This window comes from Oryzias melastigma, linkage group LG7 (genome assembly GCF_002922805.2).
Source record: "Oryzias melastigma strain HK-1 linkage group LG7, ASM292280v2, whole genome shotgun sequence".
NCBI lineage: Eukaryota > Metazoa > Chordata > Actinopteri > Beloniformes > Adrianichthyidae > Oryzias > Oryzias melastigma.
In genome coordinates, this window is record NC_050518.1 from 9674030 (window position 1) to 9696889 (window position 22860).

Consider the following 22860-nt stretch of genomic DNA (forward strand, 5'->3'; position numbering starts at 1 on the left):
CACACACACACTGCACATGCACTCGCAGGGGACAACATCCTGTCTTACCATGGTGGCCGTGACAGTAACAGTCGTGTGCGTGTCATTTAGCTATTATGCTGATGGAATGATTCCTATCAGGAGTGACCGGGGGTCACACTGTAAACATCATGTCTCAGAGACAGGGATAGAAAGGAGACAAACTGTATTTAAAAGAGAGGGAAGGGCATCGGAAATAGGAAAAAAGAAAAAAAAAGAACCAATATGAGAAAAACGAGGAAAGAAAACAAGCTGCGGGACTTCTTGAATAATGTGTGTATAATAACAGTTGAGGGTCCGCTATGGAGCAGCTATCATCTACAGCATCAATGTCCTGGCTCCAGACGTCTCTGGTAGCCCCTCGCCTTAATTACACTCCCGTCCCTTGTTCTCTCTATTTACCCTCCCATACCTGTTCTCCTTTCTTCACCTGTTTCCTGCTGTCTCCTTTAGGCTGAGTAGGAATTCACATATGTGTGCGTCCTTTTAAAGCAGGTGGATACACACATATGAATGTACTATTTTGTGTATGCAGTGTTTTATCCCCCCAAAAAGTACATACTGAAAGCGTACAACTCAAGGTGATGGAATGACAAAAGTAAAGGGTGTGTACCAGAATGCAAGGGTGTAAATATTTTGCGAGTGTGTAAGTTGGGGGGGGGGGAGTTTTGGCTGCGAGCCAAGAAAATGCTGGAGAATTGCACTTCTGATTATACAGACGCCCAAAGCGGTGTCATGGACCGTCACGGTTTATCTGTTCCGCTAAAAAAGTTTTACAGCATAAAGGCCTTCTTCTTGTTTCACGTCTTCCGTTGTTCATCCGCTCCTTTGTTCTTCCTCTGCATCTTTTACGTACACACCTAAAGTGTTCTCAGAGTTTGAATTCGTCATTTCCCTCATCCACCCCCCCAAAAAGCCCTGAAGTGAACACTAGCAAAAAAAAAAGAATTTCCGCTCGCTACAAAAGAAATATTTGTGCCAGAGGGGTGTTGGAGGAAAGGAATAGGCAGTATGCATCAGATACTGCGCTGGTCTGTGGTTTCCTGAGAGCAACCTGGGAGGCTTTTAAATTCCGCTCAGGGGACACAGACAGCAGGTAAGCAGGTACAGGACAACAATGAGAACAATGACGTTTCCCTTGGGAGAGGCATGCAGTGAAGACACAGAGGCCATAGTGTGCTCTTCCGCTCCATATCCTGTCCTTTAGAAAAAGGAAGAAAGCAATCCTGACATGAGATCTTGAAGGGACCAAGGGTGGAGGAGCAAGAGATCATTAAAGAAAGTGCTCGCAGTGCTTCTGTGCATTAAAAACAACCCAGTTTGGTATCAGAGTGAATATGTGATTGTCTGCATGATGGCACTCGTATTAGGAGAGGGTTAGGAATGTGCTCCTTAGGATAGGTGGTTGTGGGGTGAACGGCTGCTTCTGACTGAGAATTCAGTTGGCCGTCATGGCCCAGATTCCAGTTCATCCTTTCCAACCCTGTGAATCCATGGGAATGTTTGTTTGCACGTGTGTGTCTGTGTGTGTGCCTGTATGTGCATGAGTCTGTGCAAATGTAATAGCTTTCTCATTTTACTACAGAGCAGGCATTGTCCTATCCTGGGAAGACCATAGTCAACCTCCCTAACTGTCCCAGTGTAAGATCATGCACACAGACTTTGGATCCATATGAACACACTTCTATGATTTGATGCAAAATGAAAGCAAAACCCTGAAATGAAAGAGCAAACAAATCAAATTTGACCCTAAAAATAAAGTGCAAATCCAATTTGACGTCCTAATGAAAACAAAAATAATGGTCCCCATGGTGAGGCACGAAGGAGAACTCTTTGCCAGCACTGACAGCAGTGTGTGTAAGACATGGCTTTTAGAGTCCCACCCAACATCCCAGCATAAGTCTGTCTCTCTCTGTCTGCCTATCTGTGTGATCACTGGCCAGACCTGCTGAGTAAAGTGGCTCATGCAGGGCTGGCAGTGTGCAGGTGATGACTAGTAAGACGTAATGATACTTAATGCCCTTTCCAACAGTGTGCTCACTCAGTCCCATCTAAACCATAATCTGAGATGCACATTAGGTAAAATGTTGACTGTACGTGTTTACAGTCACACATCAGGATGGGTAATGTGTCCAAGCAGCTCGGAGAGCTCAGCTCAGCAGAATGTGCGTCTAGAATGTGACCTAGCTCCTGGTACAAACATTAGTGCGTGAATGTGTGCACACACTTGGATTTGACCTAACCTGAAGAAAAAATATTGATTTAAAAGAAAATGCAACAAAATGCACTTTCATTCCAATCCAATCCAAATGAAAGCAGTAAAAATATTGACTTCCACGTGATTTGCTGTTTCACTGAAAACCAAAATGCCCCAAAATGTTCCACAATTACAGTGGCTGCTCATTTTGTGACTGCAGGAAGAAAAAAAGAAAAGCACATCAAACCTGACTGTCATTTGTTATTATGGCAGAGAACACCTCCCTCCTCCATGTTTGCTGACAAAACATTTCAAATGTCAGTGAAAGTTCTCATTTATGCAGATGACATCTTGAAGTTGAGTCATGACATCTGGACTTAAAATCTTCTCATACAACTGACAACTTACTGCTCATGCCACATTCTCTCACTATTTGATCTGCTGGGTGGTCTCACTATGCTTATTGGGGTGGATGATAATTTACGAAAACTGGCACAAAAACTTGCGGTGTGTGATATTAGTGATCAATATTACAATGATATACCTGTATGATACATGGACAAATAGCAAAACAAAAACAAGATGGACACTGACTACTTTGTATTGTGTCAAAAATTCATTTTGGCAGTGTTGTCCCATGAAAAAGATATAAATAAATATCTGCAAAGATGTAAGGGGTGTACTCTACTGTATGTTGGAAAAACACACCAAAGAACCATCATCTATGTCTCTGTTAGTACTGGCCAAAACTAATATGGACAGCAATTAAGAACAGTGTGTGCTTTGGCTTTTTTTAACATAATGGTTTCTCTGTTTATGCAGTTCTGCAAACATTCACTTAATCAGTGATTTGACAATGACTTCCAATTTGTAAGCATTTACAGAGGTGTCTTTATTTTTTTTTAATCTGGCTGTATCCTTGTTCTGGAGTAGAGAACCATCTCTTGATAATCACATCTCAGTGGTAGATGGAAACTTACTGAAATAAGCATTTAAGTTAGAAAACTCTCTGACATCTTGATGAAATTTAAAATAAATTTGTGCTGAAAGTCATCTTCCGGTGCCAAAACCATTGCAGAGAGTTCCTCCAAACTGATTTTTTTTTTTTTTTTCAAAACTGGACATCACAGGTGAAATTTCCATTTGTTGTAAAAGAGGAAAGGAGGGACTTTTACTGCTGCGGGGTCTCTCCAACTGCAGCCAGACTTACTCACATCTCTATTACATGTCTGAGAAGGAATAAAAGAGGAAATCTGGACTTTTTACATGGATGGCAAGAGGCCAAGCTAAATCTCTTTAAACCAACAGCAGTCACATGCCTTCTTTGGTATGGAGTAAGATTTCGTTGAGCGCTGATCTACGTCCAGTTCTAGATGTTATCCGTGAGTGCTATTAAATATTTGGGGCACATGAGATGATGATAGTGTAAAATACCCAGCGATGGATTTAACCGGGCTTCCTGCTAAATCCAGTGCCCTCTTGTTTCTGCCATTCAACCAAATAAAGCCATAAAAAAACTCACACTGGTACAGTTAAGTTTCAGTGTTCAGGCGGAGAATCTGCTTCAAATAATCATGCACTTTTATGGTTGCATGTTGAAATTTTTAATAATTTTGGGATATCTTGATAGGATTTTCTGGCTTGTTTTATCCTTTAAATGATTTAATCTAATGGCTTTGATAAAAAAAGACAAGCCCAGACAAAATATACATGCCAGAGCAATAGATTAGTGTGCAGGATTATGAATGCCTTTCTGCCTGCAGAGCTACAGCCCGCTCACAACAGCTGCCTGTCAGTCCCGTCCACATGTTAGAGGCAGTTGTATGTTGTGTAGCATCGACTGTTCCAACACTTCCTGTTCCATTACTGAAGTGCTTGACCTTTCACCCCCCCCATGACCGTGTGTGTGTGGGAGGACGAAGAGCGGACGTGGAGTGTGTTTGTGCACGTGTGGATGTGCGTGTGCAGTATACCAGGGTATGAATAAGTCCCAAAGGGCACAAGCATGTTTCCCATGACATGGCCTCAGACTAAACAGGCACTCTCTCTCCACCCAGACATCCGCCTGCCATTCTCCTCCAAACCGCAGCAAGTACAGAAGAGCACAAAACAAGGAGGGATCTCCTTTTTCTCTCCCCTTCACCCTTCCCCTCTCTGTTTCCCTGCACTTTTGTGGCCGAGTTCCCCCTATGGCCCTCCTTGTCCAGGTGAAAGACTCATCCTCACCCTCTTCTTTGCTCATTGCACCCCTTGAATAAGAGAAAGAGCGAATGAAAGAGGTAAAGATAAAGAGGGAGTGCCTTTGGACACAAAGGGCAGCGTACCCCTCCCAGGAAGTCTGGGAGAGAGGGAGAAGAGAAAAAAACATCTTCACAGGAAGGAGGAGGGAGGACAGCATTGTACCTTCCTTCCTGATTCTTTGTGAGTTTGCGTGCGTGTGTTTGCGCGTGTGTGTCATGTGTGACTAGGAGTGAAATCGAATGCCGGAGCAGTCAGTCTATTCACATAGAGAGAGAGAGAAAAAAAAAAGCAAACACATTGAGACCTCACCCTCACTTTTAGCGCACACACGCAGCTCTTTCATGCAAATACACTTACGCACACAACCATTTAGCCCCTCTTAAAAGCACTGACTACCAGGTTCATTGTGTGGAATAAAACATCCTCTTTGATCGTGCCTCAACAGTTTCAAAGAGCTAAGCGGAGAGGCTCAGACTTAATCCAGCTGAAGACGTAACTGTCATGGTTACACTAAGAAAGAGCCAAGGTGCGGCTCAAGTGCCCCCCATTGCCGAACCCCTACCCTCTGGGCAAGACTCTGCTGATTTTCGCTTGAGACCTATTACTCTAATGTTCTTCACACATAAGCCACCTTCAAAGGAACGAGCTTACCGCCATTATTGGCTCTTTGGTTGACGTCTCCACCTGAGGAATGGACACAAAGCCTTGAAAAGAGCAAGAGAGCGGATGAGGAAGTCCGAAGGAGTCTGGGGGGAATGGCTCCTCTGAGTTAAAATCCCACTTCGATCATCTTTTGATCTATTTTAAAAGCAGTCCCAGTAATGTTTAAATTATGATAATGCCATTTTTAGTCAAAATAATAAAAAAAATCATCATCATCCGTTTTCCTCTACTAGCTTACAGTCTCTAACAATTTCAACCTGACATTACCACTGCAACACAAAAATGGTGAACAATGATGAAGAAATCCAGCTGTACAGTTTTGAGCTAGATGGCAGCTCAAATGAGGAAAACAGATCTATTTTTCTGTAAGTGGATGCCTTACAATAGAGCGAAGCAGGGAGCTTGAGGCTTGCCGATTGTAGACTTTATGTGACAACAACAAGCCTTTTTGAAAATCTGTTCCTGGTTCACAATGATTTGAAAAAATAAATATTCAAAAATGCTGTTTTAATCTTCATTTTATTCATTTATGTCCTCCTTCGTGAGAAAAGTGTTTAAAAACACAATTTTCATTGGAGTGAGTGCTTACCCAGATATGTGCAGGTGTGTGAGAGTCATGTAAAACTCTTGCAGACAGGATGCATCTTAAACAGGTAGACAGTTTAAAGCTGCATAGCAGGAAGGGCTTTGAGCAGGGCAAAATGGTCAATGATTCCCATATTTTTCAACCACAAGTTCTGCTAGTCCCTTAACAACTAAGTTTGCATGAGAATGTTCTGCAGTCATTTGAGCACAATCAACATAGTTTGATTTCACAAATTATCAGCAGGCAGGCATAGCAGACAAACAGTATTTGCATATGGTTCACATTTTGATTGTTCAAAAAGGGTAAATTCAAAAAAAGTTCATCTTCAAAAGGGAAAAAAAACTTGCAACAAAGCAAACTGTTAAAGTGATAAATTATCATAACTTCATATTACTAATTTAGATAGGGATAAGACTATCACATTGGAATGAAGAGGTTTTGGTGCAAAAACCAACACATGCAAGAAGACTTTTTTTAAAGTAAATACCATGATTATTTGGTTAGTTGCCACGACTGTGTAATTATACAGAGACGGAGTGCAAAAAAATGAATCAGTTTTTTAAAACATTTTCCTTGGTTGATCAAACGTCTCTGTTGATGCTGGACCTTTTTTTCCATTCAGTCCTTCTGCTCACCTGGCAGGTGTGGCCAATGTATCTTAATTTGGCACAGGGGGGGGCACCAAGGCGGGCAGGGAGCAGAGCTGAGGAGCTGGGTGTTTTTCTAGTTGGTGTGGTGCTGGTTTGTTTCATTCTCTTTTAACCTCTTTGTCCTCAGCAGTCTTAAACTGCTGGGTTGTTTTATTTTAGTTTGGGGTTGGACATTGGTAGTCTTAGTTTGTGGGCTTTGTTTGTTTTCTTTGGGTAGTTTTGGTTAGGCAGCCATTAGCAGGGAGCTGCTGACTCAGATGGTCGACACGGCTGGGTTAACAATCTCTCTGACATATTTTATGTTTGGCCAAGGTTCCAATTCCCTTTGTTTTGTCTTTTTGTATTAACCATCACATGTTTTTCACTTTTGCTTTTCAGGAAACACTTTCTTTGTTTCCCTTATTTAATAAACGGTGTTCCTTTTTCTCACTGGTGTCCAGTTTTTGTTATGGTCCCATTTTTGGTTTTCCCCCTAGACTTGAGCCAGGTCTGCCCATTGGGGCCATAATAGTTGATATGGTGAAAAAAAATCACAATCAATACTGACATCCGCATTCAAATTCGCATGTTTTAGATGCTGTATTTTACAATCAAGGGACAACCTTTTGACTTCCTGATTAAAGTACATTTGAGAAGGAAAAAACTGGAACCAGACACAGTTCACCAAATAACTCATTACTAAAGCAAGGCAGTTCCTACTTACTCATTTTAAAATGGTCTAGATTGTGAAAAATTTGAAATTTTGATGAAAGCTTGATTAAAAATGCTTTTTGGCTTATTCCAATGACTTCAAAAATGTTTGTCTTGTTAATTTTTCAAAGTGAAAGCCAGGTGACTGTTATATCAAGCCAACAACAATGACCATAGAGCTTAAAAATTGGTTTATATTAATCAATAAAACTTAAAGAATCCATCACAGAAGAAAGTTGGAAACATATATGTGAGATACAATGGGCTACTGCTGCATCTAATGTTTGGTGGGAATTTTGCAGGAAAAAATCAATATGACAGTTTCAGAAACGGAATAGGGACAGGGAAGAATCTTGCTGGAATTTTTTATTTTTTTTTTAATGATTTTTCAATATTGGTTTAGAATTCATGAACATATACAGTATAACATTTACTTTTCCTTTCAACTTTAAAGCATTGTATCAACAAAGAGACTGGACTCAAAGCACAAACTCTTTTATACGGCAGCAAGCAGAAAGGCTGTAATGAAGAGATGGCTCAAACCGTAAACCACTAAGAATTGGATAAATATTGTAAAAGTTGACTTTCCCTCTGAAAACTCAAATGGACACAATCTATACACATGGTCCAAGTGGACGGAGTATGTTAAGTATGTAGAATGATAACAAATGATTTGAACTAAATCTAAGTGAATAACAAGAAAGATGAAGGTAATTAGTCTACCTCGCCACCCACAACAAAGTTCTAATGATCTTGTAAAAATATTTTTTTAATTGGAAACACAAATCCTTAAATTCAATTTGTTGAAAAGTTGTAAAATTTCAAAATGCTTTCCCAATAAAACTTAAAGGTAAAAAAAAAGAAAAAACTTAAGGAATCCAATGTGGGTTGATGCACCAGGAGCAAATGGAGGTTGTGTTTTTCTATCAAAACAATGTATTTCCCTAAATTAAAATCATCTTTCTTCAACTTGCTTTTGCTCTTTTATCTGACAGACACATTTCAGCGCTAATGCTAAAAACAGACACCTGACGGCCGATGCTATCTGCGCTATAGGCTGCGGGTGTTTTTGTTCATCAGGGTGGTCTTTCACCCACCCAAGAAAAAACACAGAGCGTCTGGAGTGTGCGTGGCTGTTTGTGGCGCTATTGTGGGCACCTCTGAACAGAAAACATGGTTGTTTTTTTGGCATGTGGCGAACTGTTTAGCTTCGCTAAATCACCAGCTCTTGTGAGAAAGGCTTCCAGTTTGAAACTGGCTACAATAGAGGTAGGGGCACATTCACACCCACACACACGCACAGCCTTTGATCACAGAGGCGATAGCATACTTCAGTAGTTCTACTGAAGGAGAAAAGGAAATATGATAAATCACATTATTGTAACTGCAGGGCTGTGTAACCTCATGCTTCGATTGAAATTTTAAACAGAGATGCAAAAAGAAAGAACCAGTGGATGAGATTGAGTGGAGCGAGAGGCTGACTGAAAGGGCCTGAGCTGATGAATGGAAATGTACCTCTGCTTCATGCTTCTGTTCTTTTCTTAAGACGAGCTCCTTTCCATGGGTTAGTCTATCAATCACAGCACAAAGCAATCAAATATCCAGTGGGCTTTCTTTCTACTTTTGCCAAACCTTCCTCTCTTACACTCTTGTACTGACTAACGCACACACTTTGGAGAGGAATGACTAAACAATCAATCAAAGCAGATTGTATACCTGGAAATCACAGAACAATGGTAGAAAAGAAATGGAAAAATGTATAATTCTTCTTCTTTCTTTTGAAACTCCTCTCAGGCTTCTCTGTTTAAACACAAAGAGTTACACAAAGAAATCGAATTCTTCTCCAGGGATAGAGAAATATATCTTGTAGGCTTTGTTATTCCTACAAAATCTACGAGAGGGGATAAAAGGAGCAATTAAGAGGTACGTTTGTGAGTATGTTTGCTGCTGAGCATTGAACTCAGCATTCCCAGCTTTGAACAATGTTGAAAGTGTATTTATTTTGTCATTCAGTAGCAGAAGGAGATCTAAGTGGATGCGGTGGTCTGTGTTTGTTCGCTGTTGAAAGATTTGTTGTCTTACAATCAATATCGGACTGATTTCCTAGTGCTGTGATGTCCGAGACGCTTTTCGTACACTACATAAAAATGAACAGAAGAAGCCACATGTGCTTCTCACTCACACAACAGTCTGTTCCTATGCTCATTCAGAGTCCATGCATGATGCAGTAAAAGGGCCACTGGGGACTATACCCACCACATCTGCAGGCGAAACAATAGGAGTGTGAAAATGAGCGACAGACATCTAACCACACACACCACAGACACCTATAAATGGAAAACACACACCGATCCCAACACATTCTCCTACACACACCGACACATTGGAGACACCCATAAAATGGGGACACAGAAACCCCAGATCTAATTGTAAAACTCCCAATTCTCTGCAAAGCCCGAATAATTTTTGAACACTCCCTTTTTTCATTTCTTTTGCGGCTGTTTATTTACGCTGAAAATATCTGCACGTCACTGCGCCAGCCGACACAATGCACATGTGGTAGTCATCAGTCATAATTATCATGGTTTAAAAAAGCCACAGCTGTTATTTGATTTTAAAAACAAGCCGTGGTGCGGTGCCTTCCAACGATACGTCAAGCTGTCAGCGGAGGCCTTGGCCTGCGCAGCAGAAATGTCTCTCTTTAGCTTCCTTCTGAGCTCGTTGGAGAGCACAGACGAGGCGAGCCGCGTTGGGCCTTTCCCAAAGGCGAGCCAGCGTGTCTTTATTTTGAAACATTTGTTTTTTTCCTCTCCCCAGTGCGGTGTGTTTACTCTGTCTGAGTGATTCTGCCGTTATAAACTTCACACAAAGTTTGTATATGGCTCCTTTAATCAAGAGCAGATAATGGAGTGCTGCCTCCATCTGTGGGTGCATCTACAGAAGCTGGCTGTGCATGACAGCATAAGCCCTTCTTTGATAATTTACTCTCTGAAATATCTTTTATCAAAAGAATTTGAGTGTACGGATGATACAAAAAGTTTGATGTGCGAGTCATTTATTAGTCCAGGCATGTTTTTTAAATGTCATTCATGATGTTATTCTTGCTCTCACCTCTTTCAGGCCAACTTGTTTCAGTGGATTCTGACATCATCCTTAAGTCACTTTTCATTAGTCTTCATTGAAAATAAAAACCTTAATCCACATTTGCTTTATAAACTTTTCTTACTTGTATTTTGAACCATAATCCATTTGCTAAGGAGAAAGTAACAAAAAACAATATGTGTGGAGAAAGTTTGAACCCTTGTTTGTTCAAAACAAATTTATCTTACGTACTTAAGTTCTTAAATTTATTACTTCTTAGCTTTTATTGTGAAATAGATGCAGCTGTTTGGTTATAAGATTTGGTCATTTTATATTTTTCAATTACACAAGGGCAATTACCAACATCCGGATTTGTAGATATTTAAAAAAAAGTAGCAAGAGATTTTACAAATAATTTTCTATTGACAAGGTAGGATTTTATATTTTTACCTTAAACTTCTTTTTTTTTAACTTTTAGCAAATTTGTTAGTGATAGTAACCAGTTTTTGCTTTCTTTAAAAATATATCAGATTTTCAAATTCATCTCAATTACATTGTTTGCTCAAAGGTGTCAATAAGTGTCTTTTTCTCCCCTTTTGCTCCTTTAGATCACTAATTGCTCATTGGTTAATAACTCCAAATAGACATTCTACATTTTAGACAACAGAACATTTCATTTTAATGTTTCTGATACTTCAGTGTGTTAGAAGTTTTCTACACTTTTTTATATGTTTTAAACATTTATTTTTATTTCAAATAGTTAGATCTTTAAATGGGCCATACCATAATTTTACTAAGCCTTTCAGAGTAAACTGTATCCCTTTAAATTACCATGTATCACCTTTGGAACACAAAAAAAAATATTTATGAAATATTAGTTATTTTCGTGAGGTTACATTGATTTGTGATCTCTCCCATGACAAAGGTGGACAGGATTTTGTGTCTGCCACGGACACCAGTGAAGATAAAATATCCTTGGAAAAAAAAAAAAAAAGTTCAGCATGCTGTCTTGTGGGGTCAAAATGACCCAATTTTTAATGTTAACATGCCTAGGATAGCACAAGGGTTAAAGATTGATGCACATACCATATATCGGCCTTTATTGGCTCCGGTCATCGCTACCCTGGTTTACAACTGCAATACACTTAGCGTCTGCACCACTGTGTCCGACCCGGGAGGGGAGGGGGTTTCTTAAAGCAACGAACACCTGTTTGAGCTGGAATTGATTGAAGCCAGGACACATTTGGAAGGTATAAGGCATTCTGCATCTAAAATGAAAGTTTTTTTTGATGATCACCGGTAGCTCTGTGGAGAAATTGGGTGTCGGTGTGTGACTTGAGGCGATGCTGTCAAAGCAGACTCTTGCTGAAAGGGGCTGTCTCACTTTGTGACATCAGTACGTGAAGACCCGCTTGTTTGTGCGGGTATGGGAGGGGCTAGAGCTGAGAGCACACGTTTTTAGAGGATTACTCAAAAATGCAAGAATGGATCAAAATACCGTTTTGGGGCTCTTTATAGTGAGGAATGAACAGTACAATACACTTAAAACCTCAAAAAGTTGATTTTTTTTTTTCATGGTATGGCCCCAGAAATGTGTTGCTTTCATGTTGAATATTTAAAAGTCTCACTAAGATAAGACATAAGCAATGTTTGGAAAATTCTACTTTATTAAACAATGCCTAAGTAAGGCCAAATATTGTTTTTTTTTATTATTTATAATAAATGCGCTTCCTCTCTCACCACTGTTTATTTGCATTTCCTGTCTCTTGTATGCTCTACATAAGTTTTTGCCATTCTAAAGAACACAACTAGAAACCAGCATGTTGACTTGCTTAAAAGCTGAAATAAACATGTGTAAAGAAAATTAATGTTATTAAATCATTTAAAATGTCAGAACCAAGGTAACGCTGGTCGTTCACAGACTGCCGTTAGATTCCATTGTTTTCTCTTAGCGCACATCAAACACAACCTTAAAAAACTCCTTTGATCTTTTGCTCAGCAATTGACCCAACAGGACAGAGGCCTTCAAACCAGGAAATTCCCATGCTGGAAAACTAGCAAACCATTATCGTTCTTTCATGAGAAAATATTAAGTGGATGCAGATCTGCTGAAAAGCCCCCATGATTATCTGACCTAAAAAATGTCATATTGATGAGAAACATCAGTCGAAGTCGGAGTCCCATCGCCTGATGTTAACTGTTATCTTTGACAGGATACCAAGCTCTCGGTGTACCAAACTTGTCTCGTCTGCTAATTATGACGAACAGATTTTTAAACCAAAGTATCACCGATTTTCCACATGCTTGAGGACAGATCCATCAAGCTCCGCCGTCAGCCCGGCTGACTCGACAAACAAACAGTGAGTGTGTCAAAACTCCCAATAGCGAAGAGCTTCTGAGAGCACAGTTTACACTTGCTAACCCGGTGGTCTGGCTTTATGAGCAATGGTTAGTGTCATACACATGCATAAACACATGCTCATATGAGCTTCTCTCCTGAAGAATCATGCAAAACCCCAAGGGCTGGGAAAGCAGAGGAGGTGTCATGTCACACTTTCTTGGTTTCACTGTGTTTATCAAAAAAATGACCTTACATGACTGGGGCCATGAGGTTAGATATGTTTCCCACAAGAGGCTGACACAGGAATTGTCTCCAAGTGTTAAAAAGTTGAGTGTGCATGCATGAATTCGTCTAGCATCCTCTCTCAATGCTGCAACACACACAAATAGTGGTATGTGTGTCAAGGAGGCAAAGAAATACAGTGTGTCTGTATTTTGGAAGTGAGCAAAGGAAGAAGAAAGGAGACTTTTGAGAAACTGAAGACAGAAAAAAAGACTGAAAAGGGGAAGGAGGAAGAGACAGATATGAGGGGGAGGCTGAAGGGTCAGATGTGAGAGAAAGTAAAGTGAGACATCTGGAAAAGAGAAAGAGTCACTGGGATGAGAAGGAAATTACAGCTGCCCAACAATGATTCATTGGGGAAAATTCTCTTCTGCATCTCCGCCCTTTCATCCTCCAACCTCTCCGCCTAACCCTCTAACCTCTGCCTGTCCAACGTGCTGCTCTTGATGATTGATTGCCCGGAGAAAAACACACTCCGACCATTTGTTATTTCACACCCTTGGTGCCTTCAAAGAAGAACAACAAAAGTATACACTGATTGACTTTTGCCTTTTTTTTCATAAAGCTTTCTGTTTTGTGTCTTCAGGGACCTGAGTATGAACAACATCAGTGAGATCCAGCCCAGAGCTTTTCACCACCTGCACCTGTTATCAGAGCTGTGAGTACAAAATCACTCAAGCCACACTTAGAGTTCACAAACCCCCATGTCACAAGTCGCACATGATGAGGATCGCTCATTTCCTGACCTGCTGCTATGTGCAGACCTCAGTGACAGGATCTGGCCTGCCTCTGATCTCCCCCACAAAGAAACCGCCTGCAGAAATATGCTAGCGGATCCTGGAATGGCCGCACAACAGAGAGAGAGGCAGAACCTGATAGTCGCTTGGAGAGTGAATATATGGCCCTCTAAGAATTCACAGAGTGGGTTATGTGCTCGACATTCAAACTGTACAACCCCCTTCTCGCCCCACTTGACTGCATTTCAGCTGGACAGCTTAAGATGAAGCAGTACACATGTAGACACAAAGATTTGCCAAATCAGACGCACCCTGTGCAAGAACTGCAGCAAAGCTAATGTGATACAAGTTTGCAGTATTTGCAATTCATTCTTATATATATTTTTTTTGACCTTCAAGTATTTCAAGAGTGCTCTCGATGCTTGAATCAATCATCTATCAAGTTGATTTGTAGGAATTTTGATTGACATATACTGATTCATCATCATCATCATATTAAATTGCCCAACTTAGTCGGTTTTTCAAGCATTATGACCCATATCACTGACATTTCTCTTCATTATTGGACTTTAGCAGCTTAGTAATGCTGGAATTTTAGCCACACTTTCTACTATCGGAACAATCTTCAATATAAACACAGTTTTTCCAGGACTGCTGCAAATACAGAGCAAACTGATTATAGGCGTAATTTTATTTGACATTCAAAATGAAATAAAGATGAAATTACAGAATTTGACCCTGGCTTTGATTTGTCTACCGTGCATTAAGTTAACACAATTTGCTTCACAAAGAATAAAGTGCAACATTTAGTCTTCGCTGATGAAAAGTAGACTGTGTAGCAAATGTGCAAAAACTTTTTGAAAGCAGTCTTCGTCAGCTCTGCTGGTATTTGATCTGACCGTTCAGCAGAATTCACTTAAGTCTCCGTTTGACAAAAGCAGCCCACAACTTTATCCTGAGGGTGCGAATCTGTGGATGTCAGTCTTCACATGATTATTTTTCCTTCAGATCCCACAGTGTGTGTGTCTGCGTTGGATGTTTGAACAGTCTGCTGTTTTCTTTGCTAATTCTTGCGGCTGCAGCCTGTGAGGCATGAGCTACTTATGATGAAAGTAAAGAGGTTAGATGGATAACCATTCAGTTCATTCAAGGTCACGGTACAGCTGTGTTACAACAGCAGAGCAAAACTAAGCAATGAAACTTTGTGACACCTTAAGATCTGAATTTTATATTCAGGACTTTGATTTATGGCAGAGTTGAACTTTTGCTTTTGTAAAAACATGACTGCTCTAGCGTTTCCATTGGTGTAATAATGAGAAACATGTATGGCAGGGTGATGCCGAGCACAGACGCAGACATTTTATATACCGGCTGAAATGGGAGATAGAGCTGCACCTGCAGTGTTTGTCCAGTGTTTTACAGCCTCATTGATCTGCATCACTGTGAAGTTCTGGCACTTCACGGAGACGTTTTGATCCTTTGTACCTCCTCCAAGAAGAATTTTTCTGCCCCGAAGCCAGATTCTGTTGCCTGTTGACCATTTCTGGAGATGTGCTGAGGTGATAATGACGTTGTGAGGCATGGAAAAGTGCGTTTTTGAAATCCACTTCTGTCTAGAGGGTTTAGAGAGATGGAGCATAACAGACTAAGGTAAACAGATCACAATTATAACAACTTATAGTGCTTAGAAAAACAAACCGAGGCTCTGCGCACAAACACAGACTGTTTGAGAGAGACAGCTTTTGATGTGGGACTACCCCACCGGTTGGTAGCGCAAGGAGGCACAAGGGCCAGGCGTGTTGTGACTGGCAGAGTGATAAATTGTTTGATGTTGAGCTGTACTTCACTGCCTCCCCTCCCTCAGCCTGCCTTTTCAGTACATTTCTGCAGCTCCCCATATTCATTTTACTGCAGGCAATCGTCACTGCCTTTGATATTTTGTTTCTCTCTTTGGCTCCCGCCACATTCTTACAAACCAAAACAAATCTGCTCATGCCAAGATCTTTTGATCGCATTTTGCAGAAGTGAAGAAAGAAAATCTTTTGGAGTGTCCTGCAGAGGCACGGCTCTGGAGCACAGGCTTCTGTGCCGCTTATCTCTCTGCCTGCTTCTCACCTTCTGAAATAACAAAGTAAGGGAGAGATATTCCTTCCAAGCTTCCAGTAAGGTGATTAAGTCTATTCACAGGGAACAAAAGCATTCAGGACGCAGCTGCCTTTGATGCTCTGCTACACTGACACTGATAATGAGAAGTGTAATCAGTCCTCCCTCCAGCTCTCTCTTTGCTTCTAATTCCTTGTTTTTTAATCTTATTCTATTGATCTGAGATTCCGCCTATTAAGCCATCATTAAGCACTTTGATCAGTGATTTGGCCTTTTCATTGAAAATGTTCAGATCTGCAGGGAGATGATGAGAGGCGGCTGAGAGGTAGACAGCATGTCTGTGGTTAATGAGAGGGCAGTAGTGCCCGCATTCAGGTACAGACTCTCAGACTTGTTACTCGCCAACCTGACATTTAAAAGACGTCTCTTTTTTTCGGGTGTTTCGTGTCAAAGATGCGCCCATTTGTGGTCGGGCTGTAACTTTGCTTAGATAGTAGAGGTTGGTTGTAATGAAACTGAGATGATCTTCCTGTAAGCCACTTTAGAAAGCGACAGTGCTTCCTGCCTATCATCTTTATCAAAGCTGACGGATTTCATGCCCCCACAGATCACATTTCACCCTGCCTTTGAATCTCCACATAATCAGCCATTTTTGAGTCTTTCATACTTATCATTATCTGCAGGCATCAGTCAGCCACTACCGGTAATTACCGAGCTGAAATAAAATCATTCTAAGAGACCTGATAGACACAATAGCCTTGCTACAAGCTGGCTTTGTAGCTTACAATATTGCCATGTTAGATTAAAAAAGCAAAAGGTAGTCACTCCTATTTTTGATCTTAGCCTCTAAACCTGATCCTGTTCCCAGCACTCCCTTCCTGACCACCAGCAAAACTTCTTGAATGTCCATCAAACTCTATCAAAGTTCTCCTGCAATCACACTCGCTCAAATGCAAGTGAGGAGAAGCAGTAACTGGAGGCTAGTGCTGCCTGGTTTGTCTTTCCCACACAGATAAGATTGTCTGCAGATATGCCAGGAGTCTGATGTAGGGCTAAGGCTTTGGAGGTCACAATATTGACTCTCTTGATTCCCCAGGTGTACCCCACCACTGGAAATAGGTCTCAGTTTCTCTGGTGGCCACAAATGCCCCATCATATGCAAAAACAAAAGCATGCTCCCCATGTTTTTAGTGCTTCTTCAATGCAGGCCCGGCAAAGCTTTAGGAAGGGCTCAGACCTTAAATGTTCAGCCAATCACATTTCAACTGATGGATCACATGTATCAAAAATCACACATGGGCAAGTACCAACTGAAAAAATACCCACACATAAATCGTCCTCTCTCAGATAGGACCTGTTTATCCCCCCGTCTCCTTTCATCATCCCTCCTATCAGCTGCTCAGGGCCTGCCGTGCGTCTATCTTCACATGAGATTGTATCAAAAATATGATGTTGCTGCCTGTCTTTGTTCTCAAACTCTTTAATCTGTCAGCTTGTTTATTATTCTGAGGCAAGAGGACATGGTGATATGTGGAATAATCAGACGTTGCCATGCTTCAGCAATGTCTTCTCCGAAGAACAGGGTGGTCTCACCTTTGTGGCACGCGGCACCACCCCCGTATTTCTGCCTCACAGTTCAAGTACACTGGCCTCTGCTGTTGTACTCACTGCAATGGATTTCAGTCAAGCTGAAATATATTGAGGTACACATTTTATCTATGCAGCTCAAGGGCCAAGAACAATTCAAACTATCCCCAAATCAAATTAAAAGAAAAAACTTGTTGGAGCCGCGGTTTGACAAAAGCAAGGCGCCTTCCATTAAATGAGATTGATGTGGGACGACTAAGAGGCTAAGTGTGGAACATTCCCTTAATCGCACAACCAAATACACACACTGATATCATGGAAAGAGTTGGTCAATAGCAACTGCATGCGTTCTGTTGATGTATATCAAGAATGTCTCAATATTTTTTTAGCATCTGTCTTTACCTTTGACATAATTGCTCATTTGACAAATGAGGTTTGCAAAAAAAGAAAAAAAAATAGGAATAAGAAGAAACACAATTGTAGTTTGCTTTGGCTCAGATGCTGTAGCTATTAAGGAATGGATGGGTTGCCAGTTAGACATGCACATCCTATTATTGCCCTAACTACAAAGTTTGTTTTCTAAAATTGAAAATTACTGGTGTTCCCATTTATTTTCATTTTGGTGCTTCCAATATCTTATTTCCTTCCAGTTCGTCTTTAACATCTGAATGCGCCTGAACAGGAACCAAAAGAAGGCAGATGAGGTTCAACAGACTGAGAGCAGATGCATTTTACTGAAGTCCAGAGCTATGAAAACTTAGTGAAACTATTCCCTCTGGAAAGTCAGCTGTTTAAATTGTTCTAAGAGACCAGCTAAGGCAGCATAAAAAACTGGAATGGTCCTCCAGTTGACAGTAAAAGTAACCACACTCCTTTATAAATGAAAAGCTGATCTAAGGGCAGAATTCATCTAAATTTACTCAGAATGAACAGTCAGTCTGAATAAGGCATATGATTTGATCAAATGAGTACTAGGACACTGCGAGATGTTTACAGTAAGGCATTGCTGAACTTCACAAAAGCTTGGATGATAATTTGTGTAGTTTTGTAATATAATATGTTAATAGGCACGTTTGTGCTGATTAAAAAAAAAACAAAAAAAAAACAACTCTTTCCAAGTTCTACTTTGAGCTGAGTGTGAAATCTGGCTGGCGTGGGTGAGGTTGAGTGGTTCACCACTGCACGGTTATGGGAATGAGGCGTGTTGACACCTGTATCAGATGTCAGACGGCGCTCGCTTTAAGCCCTCGTCCAATAATGACTGGATGATAGTGGCTTGGAAAAGGATACAGCATCGATATTTTGATATCCTGGAATTAATAAAACTGGGTTTTTTAAAGGTTAGCTGTTTAGCATAAAGCAGAGCGTCACCTATCCAGAAACAATCCTTGGTGCAAAAGGGTGCCAATGACTAAACTTTAACGTATGTGTGTGTGTTTAATAGAAGTGGGTGGTCTTGAGCTGTGAAGGCCAAATCTGTGTTTAGCTGTGTTCAGCCTGTGACCTTGAGTGTTTCTCTGTTGTACCGAATGGTATTTATTTTGACAACTTATACACACTCACAAAATGACCATTAGGTGCCGTGTTTGATAAACAAACTGATTGGATTGCTTGTGTGAATGTGTGTGGCTTCTCTCTATGGCTGTCCTCAAGGGCCAACGGAATGGTCCCAATTTTACCTCAAGGACATATAAATTGGCACACACGTTCCCGCCACACACGTGTTTGCGTGCACATACATACCGAAGTATATATCTCACAAGACATATATGCACACTCTTGCATTGCACTTGTTCACCAAGTTTCAACCTCATCAGAAACCTGGTTAGTGGAGTTTTCTGCATGTGCTTTGGGTCATACTCAGCCACAGTTTAGGAGTGTTGTTATTTGCGTACTGACCCAACAGTAACCCCAAAGCTGCAAGACTGGAATGAAGTCATATTACAGCCTTTTCCAAAAACACTGAATAAAGCAAATGGCAAAACTGCTCTTGTGAGAATTGAACGATTTCTTTGAGAGTGATTTCATTTCATTTCTTACATTTCTTGTCTTTTTTCTTTAAATTCATGTTTCTCCAGGCGTATCTCAGGGAATCAGCTGAGGTATATCTCAGGCCAAGCACTCCAAGGTCTTCACAACCTCAGAGTTTTGTAAGTAACTCCCTTCTTCTTCTCATGCGCTTGAAAGTGGATACGCTTTTTCCCCAACACTGAACCATTGTAGACTGTTCTGCTCTGGCCTTTCAGGAGTTGTTCTCTCGCTTTAAATAAAACACAAAGGCTACACATCATTAACCACCACTAAAGTTTATTGGTGGAGTTGGCAAACAGCTTGAGGCGAGTTTCAGTTTCAAGCCGACTGACACTTGCGCATACACACGTTCACAGGTGTCATGCTGAGACCTCTTAAGTCCAACCACACACCAGGATTACAGCAAGTGGCAAAAAAATTTGACTTTAGAGTTCTAGTCAAACTGTTCTCTTAACACCCCATTTCTCATACTGTGTTCAGTGCTTTATGATCCATGGCCACTAACTGTTACAGCTGCTGTGAAGCATTAAATCACAAAAATGAGCAAGGCAGCAATAAAATACATTGTACCTTCTGACTTGCGGCATCTAATGAGTTGCAGCCATATTTCTTGAGGGGTTAAGACAAGGGTTTTAAGGTAGTTTTCATGAGCATTGGCAAGCAGCTTCACCTCCTATTGGACTTTGGCTCAAAGCATTAAGAATCAGTCCTGCAGAGCATAAACTTAGCTAGCAAACTGTGGTTTGAAACATGAAGGAACCTGGAGAAGTACCAAAGATATAACTTGATCTTTTTTGGAGATTGCAATGTGAAACTCACCAAGGCAAAATTAGTGTACCAGCAATAAATCCTGGGATATGAATCTAAAACATGGATTATTACATGTCTGAAAGCCCAAGTGTTCATGGTGTATCACCAAAGCAAAATGTAGAGTCTCTGTGGCCATATAGCAGCTCAACTGTTGGCTTCCTTGTTTAATATTTTAGTGGAAGTCAAGTTGTGTCAAACAAATATTCTCTCGTTTTTTTTTTTTTGTTGTTTTGCACCAAGGGATGAAATATCAACAGACTTTCACACATGAGTAGCTCTAGATTGTAGTACAGTGTCTTGATGTAGGGATGTCAGATGAAAAACAACATTCCCACAAGTAAAGTCTGGACTAAAGGGCAGAGTTACCACTAGGCAAAGGTAGGCAATTGCTTGGGGCCCTGAACACTTTGAGGGTCCCGAGATGAACACTTAAAAGTAAAAAAATGTTTCAGATGATTTTCCTACCCGCAATTGGTCAATTACATTATAAAAACAAATCTTTGTCTGGATTTGGTGCATTTATCTCAGAATTGTCTTCATGGGAGAAACAGCTGTTTTTAGATGAATTCTTTCAGAATAAAGCTCAAAATTATGGCACATTATACATGCTTACTGTTGAAAAATGATATGCATACAAATATTTAACAATAGATGTAACAAATGTGCTGGATATAAAGACAAACAACTTGAATTTTTAGGAATTCAATTTAAAGAAATGTAGCTGTGTTCTAACAAAGCCACAATGAATGGGTTTTGTGGCATTGGCACAATGTCAAAATAAAAGTTGAAGAGGGTAAAAATTAAAAAAAAAAAGAAAAGAAAAGCAAAAAGCGTCAAGAATGAGCAAAAGCCATTGTTTGCACCATACGTCCTCCTCATTTTTGCTCCATTCTACTGAGAATGACATCACAGCCCACCCAAGGAGGTTCTTGCTCTATTTTCCTCTGTCTCTGCTTCTCTTCAATCTTCCTCTTGCCTTTCTCGTGTCAGATTCCCTTTAACATACAATTCCTTGGTTAATGCGTTCTAACAAACAAAATCAGCTCCACACCTGATGCCAAGAGCTGAATCATGTGTGTCTTTTAGGATGCTTCAGAACAACCAGCTGGAGAGACTTCCAGATGATGCTCCATGGGATCTCCCCAACCTCCTGTCCTTGTGAGTCTCTCTAACACACATGCACTAATATTGCTCCTCTACCTCATCCAGCAGGGGAACGAAACATCCCCCGGCCCACCCACACATTTCAGATGTAACCACAGTGCAGGTATAAAGTACCACTGACAAATTACAGACCATGCCCCGGTGCTGGCTGCAGCAGTTGAGCATTCAGTGTTACACGGCATGACGGTAGGAGTCACAGCTCTGATTGTGTCAGTGCAGTTCATGGCAGCATCTGGAAGCCATGAGAGGAACAGCAGACACTGCGAGTCAGGGAGAGCATCTCCAATGAGCTGTGAAACAACCCCATTTTCCATCAGTTCCCCCTCTCTTCCTCTTGAGCTCCCACTCCTCCGGTATTCTCCCACCACCCACACTGTTATCCCCCTGGCTGATGAGAGTGTTTGGTGGACTAATTGTCTAATCTGTGGGGTCAGAGTTTGTGTGTCAGTGTGCATGCTTGGACAAGAGCATGTGGACCACCTCGTCAATACTTCCTCACTCCCACCCATCTCTTTTTAGAATTAATATTGTTTTTGTAAATTTACTCATTTTCCAAACCCCACAGACTTTTAATGAGACTTGTTTACAATGTTCTGCCTTTCCTTCCATCCATAAAGTAGACATACCCCAGTATGGGTATCATGGACAAGTATGTAGCTGACTTTCATAATTGTTTCAATATCTGTATGTAAATTTATAAAAACATGGTGTCAGTTTTCATGAATGTGTGAGGTCCTCTACTCTACATGTTTCTCTTTTTTTCTTTTGATAGACATCACCTTGTGAAATGAAAAGCACACACATTCAGCAAACCCACAGCCAGTGCACAGAGACGCACCTTGTCATTAAAGTAATGATAAGCTCATAGGAGAAAGATTACTGGAAAGCCTTTGGATTGTGAAGCTTGTCGGCGCCTCTCGCCGGCATGAAATGTAAAAAGACAGATAGATGGCATGGATTACTCATAGTTTTAATATCTAAAAAAGACATGTAATCCAATATAAGTTATGAGTTAACTTCAAAAACTAATTGAAGAAACATTTCTCACCTTTAAGGACAGTGCTGTGGGTTATTTTGGTTCCATGGTGTGCAACAATTTGGGCCCTAACCCACAAGTTAAGCTGCTCATTCACCACTGATGAGTTTCACAAACCAGTGGTATATCAGTGTAAAGCCTGTTTTCAGGGATTTGACTCCAAGTTCCATTTTTGTGTAAAACTTTGGCCATCTGGAGAATTGAACCAGCACAGGCAGGTCCCCAAATCTCCTGGATCATTAAAGAGATCCTTTTCTCTCTATTTCTTACTCCTATAATCAGACTTTGATGTGATGGGTAGGAAATAGCCTGCTTTACTAGCCCCAGTGAAACATTCCTCGTTCTGTCTGGACCTTCTAGAGACCTGGCACGTCTGCCCGAAGGAGTGATTATATTCTGCCCCAGAGAACAACCCAGAAAGTTGAAGGGCCTTCCACAGCTTTCATCCTCTCATCAGGGTCAGGGACAAGCTGGAGCACACAGAGGAAGTTATTTACCACAGTGAAAAATGCACCTTCACAAAGCAGACACAAAGACATTTTTGAAGTTGTTTGTGATTGTATATATACAGACATTACGTATTTCTGTGAATGTCAGAGAGCGTCTCAGTTAGTACCTACATTTGTGCTGCCTGTGTATACAA

The 22860-nt window shown here is 40.8% G+C and overlaps 1 protein-coding gene across 1 annotated transcript in view; it reads left to right on the forward strand.

The window, feature by feature from the left end:
* LOC112159180 (leucine-rich repeat-containing G-protein coupled receptor 6) overlaps nucleotides 1-22860 on the forward strand; it is a 35336-nt gene that overhangs the window by 3427 nt on the left and 9049 nt on the right. Inside the window, exons 2-4 of the mRNA XM_024293084.2 lie at nucleotides 13336-13407; nucleotides 19255-19326; nucleotides 21104-21175. Of these exons, the coding sequence (XP_024148852.1) occupies nucleotides 13336-13407; nucleotides 19255-19326; nucleotides 21104-21175 (216 nt within the window). The remainder of the gene's footprint in view (nucleotides 1-13335; nucleotides 13408-19254; nucleotides 19327-21103; nucleotides 21176-22860) is intronic.